The sequence below is a fragment of the Gallinula chloropus genome (assembly GCF_964237585.1).
Source record: "Gallinula chloropus genome assembly, chromosome: 2".
In the NCBI taxonomy this organism is placed as follows: Eukaryota; Metazoa; Chordata; class Aves; order Gruiformes; family Rallidae; genus Gallinula; species Gallinula chloropus.
This window is the reverse complement of record NC_140086.1, coordinates 125,991,981-126,003,334: the sequence shown is the minus strand read 5'-3', so window position 1 is coordinate 126,003,334 and position 11,354 is coordinate 125,991,981. Positions and strand designations below refer to the sequence as shown.

Below are 11,354 nucleotides of genomic sequence, written 5' to 3'. Positions count from 1 at the left end.
ACACTCAGGTTAAAGTACTGGTGCTGACAATGGGTTCGCCTCTGCCAGAGCTCTGCAGAGTTACTCACGTGCACCTGCCTGCCCTGCAGGTACCCAGGGCGCCCTTCCAGCTTCTGCCTGCACGTGCTACGTCCTCAAAAGCACCAGTGGTGGCCAGCACCAGCCAAGACAGGAGATCTCCATCATCCTGCTTCAAGTTTTAGATGGCTCCAGGATGTACCAGTTCTGTTGGGGAAAAAAGTCTCTGGGAAGTTTGCTCTTCGAAGGTGTAAGTGCACCTCCAAGTGTAATGGCTGATACTGAGCCCTTCCTGAACAAAGCTTTTTACCCCAACCTGTAGAAAAGCTCCTGTAAACATTGAGAGTAACAAAATGTGGTAACGAGGTAGCTCATTATTACTGTAGACAGTTCAAGTTCTTAACTGGTGGAGGTGCCTATTGCCATTTAAAAACATTTAAATTATTAAGGACACTAAATTCCAGGCCTTGTGTTAGTGGCTTGTTCCTGGAGTTCCATGTTTCAGACAACACTCAACTGGGCCATGCAGCGAGTTACTTGCCCTCAGCAGTGCTCCACTCTGCCTCCAACACAGGTTGCAAAGACACCAATCGATTCCATCCCCTGGTCTCCAGTCTGCAACAGTGCCGTGGGTGTGAAGGACCTCATGTTTTAGGATTGCCTCCCAGTGCTCAGATAAAAAGGCATCCAGCCTGTAGTTCCCTCCTAAGAAACCACTTTGGTTCCAGTAGGCTGAGTCTAAGGTTTTATAGGATACCTACTGCCACATCCACATTCACCTCTGCTGCCAAAGCCAGTGAGACAGCCGGACTAGGACCCTCCAAGTCTGGGCTCTGAGTGCAGACAGGAGCACACCAGTCCCTGTGGCAGGAGCCAGTCGAGCAACCACCTGAAACAGTCCCAGCTTCGAAGAGAGAAATCCATACTTGGGCAGCTCAGAACAAGCAGCACTTAAGTGGATCCTCTGTTTTGGATCCAGGTGACTCTTTAAGGTCCATCATTCAGAGTTGCTTTTTGGGGACAGTGCTGTGAGGAGGGTTTGGCCTCAAGTTTTCACCACCTGCTGCCTGCAGCCCCACGCACGCAGTCCTAGGCCACGCGGTGCTGCACGCAAGCTGAAATCCCTCACCCCCCCAGCCCTCCCTGCAGGCCCCGGGGGACAGCTCATCCCATTCCCTCCTACCAAAAGGAGAGGAAGATTCCTTTGGAGCACCCCTATTTCAGGGAATGGTTCCTTGTTTGCTCGCTCCAGAATGTAAATAGGACAGCGTGCTTGTCACAGAAAATAAAAGCCAGGGAGTTTTGTGTTCACAAAGATCGCAACTGACAGGTCGGAGCTCGAAGGAAGCTGGGTTTTTTCCTAGAAATGTGCAATAAATTGCTAGTGGGAAGCACTGGTGCCCTAAAATAAGGACCACACGCTGGGCTCCTGCATGTTTTAGCAGTGTAATGATACACAACATTCTGAGCAGCCTTTAAATATTTTCTTTACGACTTTTAAATCATTAGGTAGATTATAAACCAGTTTGCCCTTCTTTTCCCTTAATGCACATGCTTTCTGCAGCCTAAATGGCTCCTCAGCCTTGCCTCAAAACGTCCACTTAACAAAAGGCATTTCAAACCCCTTCGCCTCCACACTCATCCTCTTTCCCTCTAACCTCTTTCTGTCATCCCCTGTTACGCTCCGACCGAGCGCTACGGGGCGAGGACACATCTCTCTCATTGCATGGGCTCACCCGCCTCAGGAGCGGTGTGAAACGCACCAGAAGATGGAGGAGGAGAAGAAAATACTATTCCCTGCTCCCAGAAATCCCAGTTACCCCCAGTTAAAAAGCTTGTCCTTACCTTGAGGAGGCAGCCTGCCATGGGGCCCAGAAGACCTTCATCCCATAAGGATATCGTGGTAATAAATGCCAGCTGTGAGGTGAGGCACCGGGAGAGTCGGTAACACCCCCTTCCTCACAGCCTTTCCCTGTAGGTGCTTTGAGAAGCTTCTGGAAGTCTTGAGTTTAGTGGTCTTGGGGTGGAAGAGCCATTTCACCATAAGGTCTGTTATTGTATCTGATCCCATCATCATGGAAAAGGTGTGTGTGGGGGGAAGGCAGGGGGCCACAACAGCAAACTCGCCGCTATAAACGTGCGTTGCGACCAAATAAACACGGCATTAGCCTGCGCTGGCAGCACACAGAGCAACCCCCGCTGTTCAGCAGCTACTGAGCTGGGAAACAGTCTCATCACATCACAAATTGTGTGGTCTTAGGGAGTGTTTATTCCTCTTGTGTTTGCGTGGGTGGCTAAGGCGAAAGAGTAGAATGATGCTTTTTGGGTGTTTCGTTTTGCTTTTTCTTCCCCCCCCAAAATATGAGAGCTGTGCCTGTCTATACACTTAAATACACCTTGGAAGGTTTGTGAGTTACCCTTTGTTACAGCCTTATCAGACTGAATCTTTTCCTTCTTCCCTTGACATTTATTTTACCAGTTTGCTCTGTGCTCGGCTGGTACAATGAATATGAAGGATTCAGATCGGATTTGCATTAATTAACCGGAAAAAAGAGCGGCTATTCAGCTATCATCACACCATTTGAGGTAGGAGGGTGCTTTTAGAGTGAATAACAGAAAGCACTTAAATTGAAAAGCCTCTTTTTTTCCCGTCAGTGCATAGGTGAGGTGCTGATTAGAGTCAACTACCACCTTCAGCACCGCAGGCACCGTTCTGCTGATGGAGGCTTTCGCCAGGATTGCCTCTTACAGCCAGGAGCACAGCGCTGCTAACGCCTCCCATTTGCCAACTGCATCTATGGGCTCTTAATTCGTAGGTGCGTTGGAACTGTTAGCCAGCATTCCTGTACTTCTGAGGAGCATTTATCAGTGGGGAATTAGTACCCACTCTTCTCAGAGTCTCCAGTTCTGGGAGGATGACATCCCTGCACAAGGAGCTGATTGATTGTGCTTTATTTCTGCCCTGTAACTGGCTCCCCAAGGCAAATGTACAGAGTCGCGGCAGCTACAAGGGGAAAAGCCGGGTACCCAAACGCAGACCCCTTCCTCTGCTCGCCCCTGAGGAAACAGGGCGATGGAGGGACCCAATGAGGAACAACAACAACAACAAAGGAGCATGTTATTTTGTACTTGGCTTCATTTCCACGTGTATGTTAAAGCTGTGTTGGGCTATTCCAGTTACACTTTTCTCCAGCACACAGACCCAATAATCAAAGAACAATGCAAGAGGAGGTGCCACTCAAATCCCCTGTTTCATTCGCACACCACACCCTTACCCCTGCTCCAAACTCTGCATCAACTGTTTTCATTATGATGCTTCAACATTTTGGACTTCCTGCCCATCTTAGTTCTACCCCTCTCCCCTGCCCCCCCTTCCTTCACTCCTCTGAGCTGAGTTTTTCTCCTTTGAACACATCCCAGTTAACAGTCGTGGCCTCATTGGGATGATGAGTTGCTTTAAACACTGTCACATCTAACTCTTCCTCCCTCAAAGACAGGCAGCCCTTGGGCTGGTCTACACCCCTCTGGCAAGGTTGTGGTCATGGTAAAATACACCACCTGCGCATGCCGACCTGGGTAACCTGTGGTCACACCACCCATCGGCTCCTTCCCAAGGCATATATGTGGCCTTAACTCACCAGCATCTCCTTCCCTTCCAAGAGAGGCACAGAATGATTTGTGTGCCTTCTTACTGGGAGATTCTGGCTAGTTTGGGGGAAGAAATAGTTTGGGCTTAGAATGGAAGGGAAAGTGCCTGGCTCCTCTCTCCACCTACTGCTGGGGGTGACAAACCCCGCCTTGGAGCTGGGCTCAGAGTGACGGTGGCTTCTCTGGGTGAGACGTCAGTATGGAGTCCTGGCCTGCCCCACGTGGCAAAGACCAAGGCCCCTGTTTCAGGTCCCTCATGTAGTGTCCCTCCCCTTCTCTGTTTTATTTCACGCACGGTCAGGTTTTCAGATACGGGGGGGTCAAGCCCTGGCCAAGTCCTCTCTCTTCTCCATTCAGGCTTGAAACCAGGTGAGGACTGCTTGCTTTCACTTCCTTGGCCACTCCGGTGGCCTTGTTTTTTCAAGCCCCAAATGGCAAATGCAGCTGAGAGAAGCAGCACCTCGCAGCTGCGGAGCCCCACACTCACAGGCACGCACGCCTGCCTTCCCCAGCCCTCGGCACATCCGTCTCACCCGCCTACGAGGTGCCTGAGCTCACGGTTTGCTTGAGGCAGGGGCACAACTCCAGCCAGCCCAGCAGCTCACGTGAGAATCTCAAGAGTCACAAACTGGGGTCGCTCAGGGGACTGTAAAGCCAAACCCATTTTCCCTTTATAAACCCCAAAGAGAGGAGCGTTCTCTTCCAGCCTCCCCTGCCCTCGAGCTGCTCCCGCACTTAGGGGGATGGAGTCTGAAATCAAGTTTTCACTTAAACTACTGCAGCTTCCCCAACGGGCCCTTACGCGCTGTTGGACTGGTAGCAGAAAACCAAGTAGCAGTTCTCTAGTGCTAGTGAACTGCTAGTAGTTCAGTAGTAAGGGGCTTCCCTTCAGCACCGCCTGGAGACCCCGAGTTCCTCCTTTTTGGAGACAAATTACAGCCAGATGTGCAAGTACCACAAGTAAGAAATCTCCTCGTGACCTTTATTTCTCTTTAGGGTTTTTTTAAGCAGTTGGGATCCAGTTAAACAAGGTCAAATCGCAATCCAACCAACGCCTGCTATTCCAACGTGCTCAGAGAGCTCTTCCTACTGCAACACTTTCTACTAGTAAAATGTTCATGAAATACAGCGAACTTTAAAACAAGAAGAATACAAAGCTAGTCCTTGAAATAGAAACCATCAGTAGAAGGATCTTACAGTAATAAAATTTGCAAACAGGTACTTCAAACTGTACAGAGCAGAGACGTTGTATTTAAGTAGAACAACGGCAACAACCTCTTTTTGAGGCTACCAGAACGCCAGACTCATCTCAACAAAGTAATTGAAAAATACCACCACCAGCAATTGCAGGTACCTGTAGTCCTGTGGTTAAACCACCCAATACAAAATAAAACAACTCTTGGATCAATGAAAAAAATAGGATTTTTTTTCCCTTTCTTTGCAACGTTCTGCCAACTGTCTCATTTTCAGGTGTGAAAGATGCTTTTGAGCCACTCCAGGTGCACAGCTGATCCAGAAGGCAGCTCCTTGTACAGCATTTTGCTTTGAAAACTAAGGAGAATTACCAGGCACAAATCAGTGAAGGGAAAAAGCAGCTGATGGCTTACAGGAGCTCTTGCTTTAAATAAACAAAAGCGGAGGAACCTGGAATGTGTTTCTCATCTTGTTACCAGTTTACTTGACCCTTCTAAACAGGGGTGAATGTGGTTAAGAAGAGAGAAACAACTATGTCCTACATTTTTACCCGGGGAACACTGGCACAGAAAGTGTATTACCCATGTACATTGACCAGTAAATACTTTAATGTAGCTCCAGACATAAAAAGCTCAGTAACATGTACAGAATTCTGTTAGGGATCAGTCCCAAAACAGGGTCACTTGTATAAACCCCCCTCTGGTAAGGTATTTGCATTTTCTAAGGTCGTTTAGTGATTGTTGGCCACTGACCTCCACGTACAACTTCAGTTCTTTCCCACAGCCTATATCCTAACAGCAAGGAAGTGATGCAAAATCACGTGGAAGGGTGTGACATCTAGTTCCAGTCCGAGTGAGAAGAGGCACTGAGAGGGACATTTTACCTGCTGCTTTGTTTCCTACCTCCTGAAGCCCCCACACCTATTGACGGCCGGCTGACTGGCAAAGAGAAGACAAACAACGTGAGCAAATGGGAAATTGCTGTTTATACCAGAACCATCTGCCTGACATGAATTTACCATGGGGTTTGTTTGCCCAGTGTGCTTAAAACAGGTCCACGGTTCCCTTATTGCTTAGAGATCTGCAAGAGTTAATAAAATTCAGAAGAGAGTATTGTTGGTAAGGATGCTATTAGAGATAAATACAGAGAGCAGCCACCCTGCCTCAGCTTTCCAATTTCAGCCTGTTTAGGTCCAAATACCATTTTCCTGACACTACAAGCTTAATGACAAAGTAACATATGGCACAGTAACTTCTCCAGCAAAGATATGTGGACAAGAAAGTATTACACAGCAAAATCTGGCCAAGTGGAACGTTGGCCCTGACCTCCCTATGAACCTGGTTTGCTAAGGTTGGCCACAGAAACACCCCAGTATGTTTTCTGCCCCTCCTTTTGATTTACAGTGTAGCTCTAGGGGAGAGTGAGGGGCATCCCCACTCTGTAGGGTGGATGGAATTTTGCAATTAGCTTCTGTGGGCTAACGAGCCCGGGCCCAGTAGTCACTTAATTAAAACATCAAGATAGGGGTGTGCTAAGGAGCAAAGTAAGTACAACGCCGAAGAAACGCTAAACGGAGCAATGGAGTTAGTGATGCCGATCAGCAAAACCTGTTCCTTTGTCTTGGCAAAGTGTTGGCAACTCACAGGGATCCTGAAGCCACGCTGGTCCTACTCGCAGGAGCCGCCCAGGCCCGGCCCTGCCCCGTCGCTGCCGTTGCAGGTGTCCCACTGATCCGCGCAGACCGGAGCGGCGTCTCCCCCCGCCGTCTCCCCCTGATCCGCGCGGCACCCAGACGTGCTCTGCCGGCGGCCGGCCTGCGCCTCACTGTCACTGGTATCGTAACTGCCAGGGCGTGTCTCTTCCGGCGCCCCGCCATGACGGGCGCCTCTGTCGTTGGTCCCAGCTACCTCATCTCCCAAGTCTATGACGTCATCCAGGTGCTGCTCTGGATCAGGCTCGGCTGCTGCAGAGATTTGCGCTTCCAAGTTTCTCGTGTTCTCTGTGACTTCAAATTCCTGCTTCTCCTCTGCCACCTGCTTCCCCCTAGTACTGAGCTTGGCCTTGGCGCCTTTCTTGCTTTGTTTGCTGTGCACGTCGTCTTTGGAGAACCTCCAGTGGAACTACAAACGAGAGACCCACACGTTAAGGACGTTCACTTTCCTGAGAAGAAACATCTTTAGCACTTCAGCTTTAATTCCAAGACCTGTTTGGCCATAAAGAGCGATGATTACAGACAATTAAATCAAGATGGCCTAAGAGGATTTGTATATATATGTGTATATGCCTGTAGCACAGAGAAAAGAGGCGGTGATGCACTCTGCTGCTGCTGTCCCACGTGCCTGGCGGGTTCCTCTCCCCACACCGTGCCACTGCCGAGGCCCACAGCGTGCTGGCAGCACACGGGCACTGAGAGCAAAGCAGGAACACGCGGGTGCAGAGAGCGGAATCGCTCCTGGGCCAGTACCCTGGTGCTTTCCACCAGGTTGGCAGCAGAACTACCACCACACCTGAGGCTGTACCCAAACCCTACAATACTCTGCATCGCTTGTGTGGAGGTTTTTACTGAGAAAGCACCAGGCTGCCCCTTGCAGCGCTGGCCACACCACTCACCCCAGCAGCCGGGGCAGGAGAACTGTTTTAACTACTGTCTAAGAAAAAAGTAAATAAAAGCAAGGGAAGTAGCAGAACCTCGGCACACGCTGCCTTAACGGGAGTAACACATGTAAAGGATGACACACACGCCACTGGTGGACCTGCCTTCTTGTCAAACAGTACATGGGCCTTCCCAAGGAAAGCCAGACCGTGCTCCGAGCCACCGCGGAGCCACTGCAGAGCCACCCTACACAAGTTTGCTGAGCACACACCAGTGTGCACAACTGTTTTGTCAGCAGCACCCACACTGATGGAAACTCAGGGATGGGTTAGGAGGTGATGTCTGGTTGGCAGAAATCATCTCATCAGGACATGCAGCAAATTCAGGTCCCAAACCCATTTTTTTCCCATTCCGACCAGGTCTTCCCAAAGTTGGTCAAAAGAAGGAAACATGTTCATAAATTTTTGGTCTAGCTATGTATTCCTTAACCAAAAAGCCATTCAAAACCTTTGAAGTTTATTAAATTAGAAGGATGGAGCAAGGTTCTTCTGCTAGCCAGAGCTTTATGTAAAGAGGGGCAAAACCCCCAAGCAGCCACCTTTCACAAGACTCCCCTTGGTTTTAGGTTTTGAGGAAAGCCATCTTTCCTCTCCCTCTAAATTGTTATGGTATTTCAGTGAAAGACATCATCTCATTCTAGAGCCCAACTGTTTAAAATTCACAAACACCTGAATGTTTTCCTTGTTGATGTGCAGAAGTGCTGGGCACCCACAGCTCCCTGTTAACTCCCAGCTCTCTCTGGTGGAAGGTAAGATCAGATCAGGGCCCCAAATACAATACAGGCTGAACTGTGGCAGGCTCTGGGTGTACATGGGGATGTACTTGGTCAGGTATCTGTGTTGGGTTTCAGCAAACTGCACTCAGCAGCTGCTGCTGAAGTAAGCAGTGCTTCTGCATGAAACCAATGAACACAATTACCTCATCACTGACTGAATATTGCACTAAGTGTAATACTGTGTGACTGAAGAGAACACTAAGTTGTATCACTCCTTCCACGTTTCCCTTTTGGTTCCTCTGGCTAAGCCAAACAGCAGTGGGTGGGTGTGCACAGACAGGATGGATCAGTTGCCAACACTGCAATGTCCTTTTAATCTTATCAGCCTATTTCCCTCCTCTGAGGGGTTAATAAGGAGCATCTTAGACATGCTGGATCACAAGTTAAAAGCTCCAGAGAGCCTGTGACGTTGCATATGCAGAATATTCAGGAACTTAATCAAGTGCTGGGTTTGGTGTCTTTGAAGTGACTCACAACAACCACTTAGAGATGTTGAACTGGTCTTACATTAATTTATGTAACTATAATCAATGTACCCCATTCTTGCTTGACCTTTGGTAAGAAAATGTGCTGTAGTCATTTTTGCCCTCAAATATGTTTTGTATATTTAATGCTGCCAAGAAGTAAATCCTTTGTTCTGTCAACCAGACATTTTCAAAGGAGTTTTTATATCCCAGAATGAAAAAAATTAAACAAAGTTTTGAGTCATCTGGATAGTACTCATTTGTTGTTGTAATATAAAAATATCAGTGTCACACTAGTTTCTCTGTTTGAAGTCACAGGACTGTGGATAGGTTCCCACCCTTTCCATTACAGCCACACACAGTGGTAGGAGAAGAATGACCAAACACAGGCACTCCACCCCAAGATCCCTTTCATCACCTGAAAACAAAGAGAAAAACCAAGAAAGATGGGGTTTGTAACAGGTTCACAGCATACTCTGGGCTCCAGCTCTGCTAATGAGACAGTAAATCCTCAACTGTGGCCGTGCTCCCAGCAGTTCTCTCCTACTTAGTCAGTTCAGACGCTCTCTTGGTCTCCACTGTCTCTAAAAGATGACTTCCATCATACCTGGCTCCAGACTAATGAGGGGTTTGTAGATGAAAAGATCTTTAGCTATCCAAAATGTTGTGTAAAATGTTCCTGGCCCTCAGCTCTGCTTCGCATTTCCAATCTCCTACTGTAGCTCAGCTTCATTCTACAGGGCCTGCAGCACACCTCTCCTTCAGGCGGCATCTGGCTAGCCAGCACTCACCTAAGTGCACCGGGCTGGAATAAAGATGAGACTCTCTTAATGAGCAACCTTTTCATCACGGGGTTTCAGAGATCCTTTCTGTACTCCACCTGGCTTTTCTGATCCCTCTGCATGCCAAAAGGGCTAATTTGAGTCCTGTAGGAAGGTCGGGACTTTCCAGCCCTCTGTTTCCCTTCCAGCTGTACAGCCTGACAGCCTCGGGCAGGGATTCCCACAGCTGAGCATTTAAAAACGGAAACTGGAATACATGTGTACCCACATACACATGTCATTAGCTGTCAGCTGTGTTCCCAGGTAATTCAGCTGTGTTCAGGGGTTGTTTTGGTGTTAGATTCTAGCAGAATTCATTAACGTTCACACAACAGACCAGCCAAGACCAGGCCAGCACTGTGCTAGGCTCTACTGAAACATGTAGTGAGAGACAGAGAGCAAACTGGAAAGACAAGCAATGGGTGAGAGAAAACTGTATCAGTTCCATCTTGCAGCAGTGAACATGGGCACAGAATTTTAGGTCACATATGGAGGTTTATGGCCCAGCTGTAAAGAGAAATCAACATCTATATCTTCTTCCACCACCATGATTTCAACAGAGAATGAAATATAAGGGCTTTTTGCATCATTTGAGCATTTTTCTGTTTCTTTCATTTGAAGAGTTAATTCCTTGTGTCTTGCTACTGTAGCACAGGAATGTTGGAACAGGCCATTTTTTTCTTCTATGGGAAATCAATTACAATATTGAAATATCTCCAACAAAAATCCCAAAGAAACCAGGAACTAGAGGTTATTTACCTTAGATTCTTTCTTCTTTGCTTTCTGGGGCAAAGAAGGTCTCTGCAGAAATACGATTTGCTTTGTAGATAAATTTCCCTCCCTGAAAAGAAACAAATGCACACTCCTGAGAATGAATTAAATTCACATCCAGCATCATTCAGAGCAAAAATCCATCTCAGTCATTTATTTCTGCAGGTCAAAGAAGAACAAAATGAATGACCTGAACGCTGCCTCTCCCTGGAGTCTTTGAGCAGCCTGGTATTTTTGGGGGGATAGAGCCCATCAGCCTGTGATGGACTTTTGCTGAACATATTGGCATTAGTGTGCAAGCACACAACAAACTGAATAAAAAGCAAGAAACTGAGGTGGCCCTGGTGCCACAGCAGTGTCTCAGGGGCACCGGAGCGCTCGCTCCCTCCCTCCTGCAGCACCCACCCGGGATGGGGCTGGGTGCTCCCTGCAGGGCTGCAGCACAAACAAATGCCACCAGGGGTTAGATTGGGTGGGGTTCCTTCTGCACCATCAACCTGAGCTGTGTTACTGAAGGTATAAATGGGATGCAGAAAGCTGTAAGAGAAATAAAACTGAATTTACCTTTAAGAGACAGGACTTAGAAATCATAATTATGATTTTCTATTCGGTCCTATATTTAAACATATATGAAAAACTTAAAAAACATTTTTTCCCCCAGCACAGATGGCCTTTACTTTTTAGACTTTTCTGTGTAGGAGTAGTCTACATCTAGATTTTCATAAAGAACCCAGTGTATTTTTACTCTTTTAAGATAAAAAATCATGACTGATTATATTGGTGTGTGTATATAAATACATTCCTGACCAGTGAAAATCCAGAATGCGCCATCTTTATGACTAACAAGTGGGAGGATTATTTTTCACCAGAGTTAGGAGTATTTTTAAGTGACTTTTATTTACATTTAAGAAGTCATAATTTCAGTAGTTTAGCAAAGTAGGCCGCAGAGTGATTATCTCTGAGAACAAAGCTACTGGAGTAAAGTAGATACACCAGTGTCACGTGGTTCT

The 11,354-nt window shown here is 47.5% G+C and overlaps 1 protein-coding gene across 1 annotated transcript in view; it reads right to left on the bottom strand.

Moving 5' to 3' along the window:
* Nucleotides 1-6,527: 6,527 nt before the first annotated feature.
* Nucleotides 6,528-11,354, bottom strand: part of RFTN1 (raftlin, lipid raft linker 1) — a gene marked incomplete at both ends in the record, with an annotated part of 88,339 nt that continues 83,512 nt past the window's right edge. Inside the window, 2 exons of the mRNA XM_084260451.1 lie at nucleotides 6,528-6,980; nucleotides 10,333-10,414. Coding sequence (XP_084116577.1) covers nucleotides 6,528-6,980; nucleotides 10,333-10,414 — 535 coding nt within the window. The remainder of the gene's footprint in view (nucleotides 6,981-10,332; nucleotides 10,415-11,354) is intronic.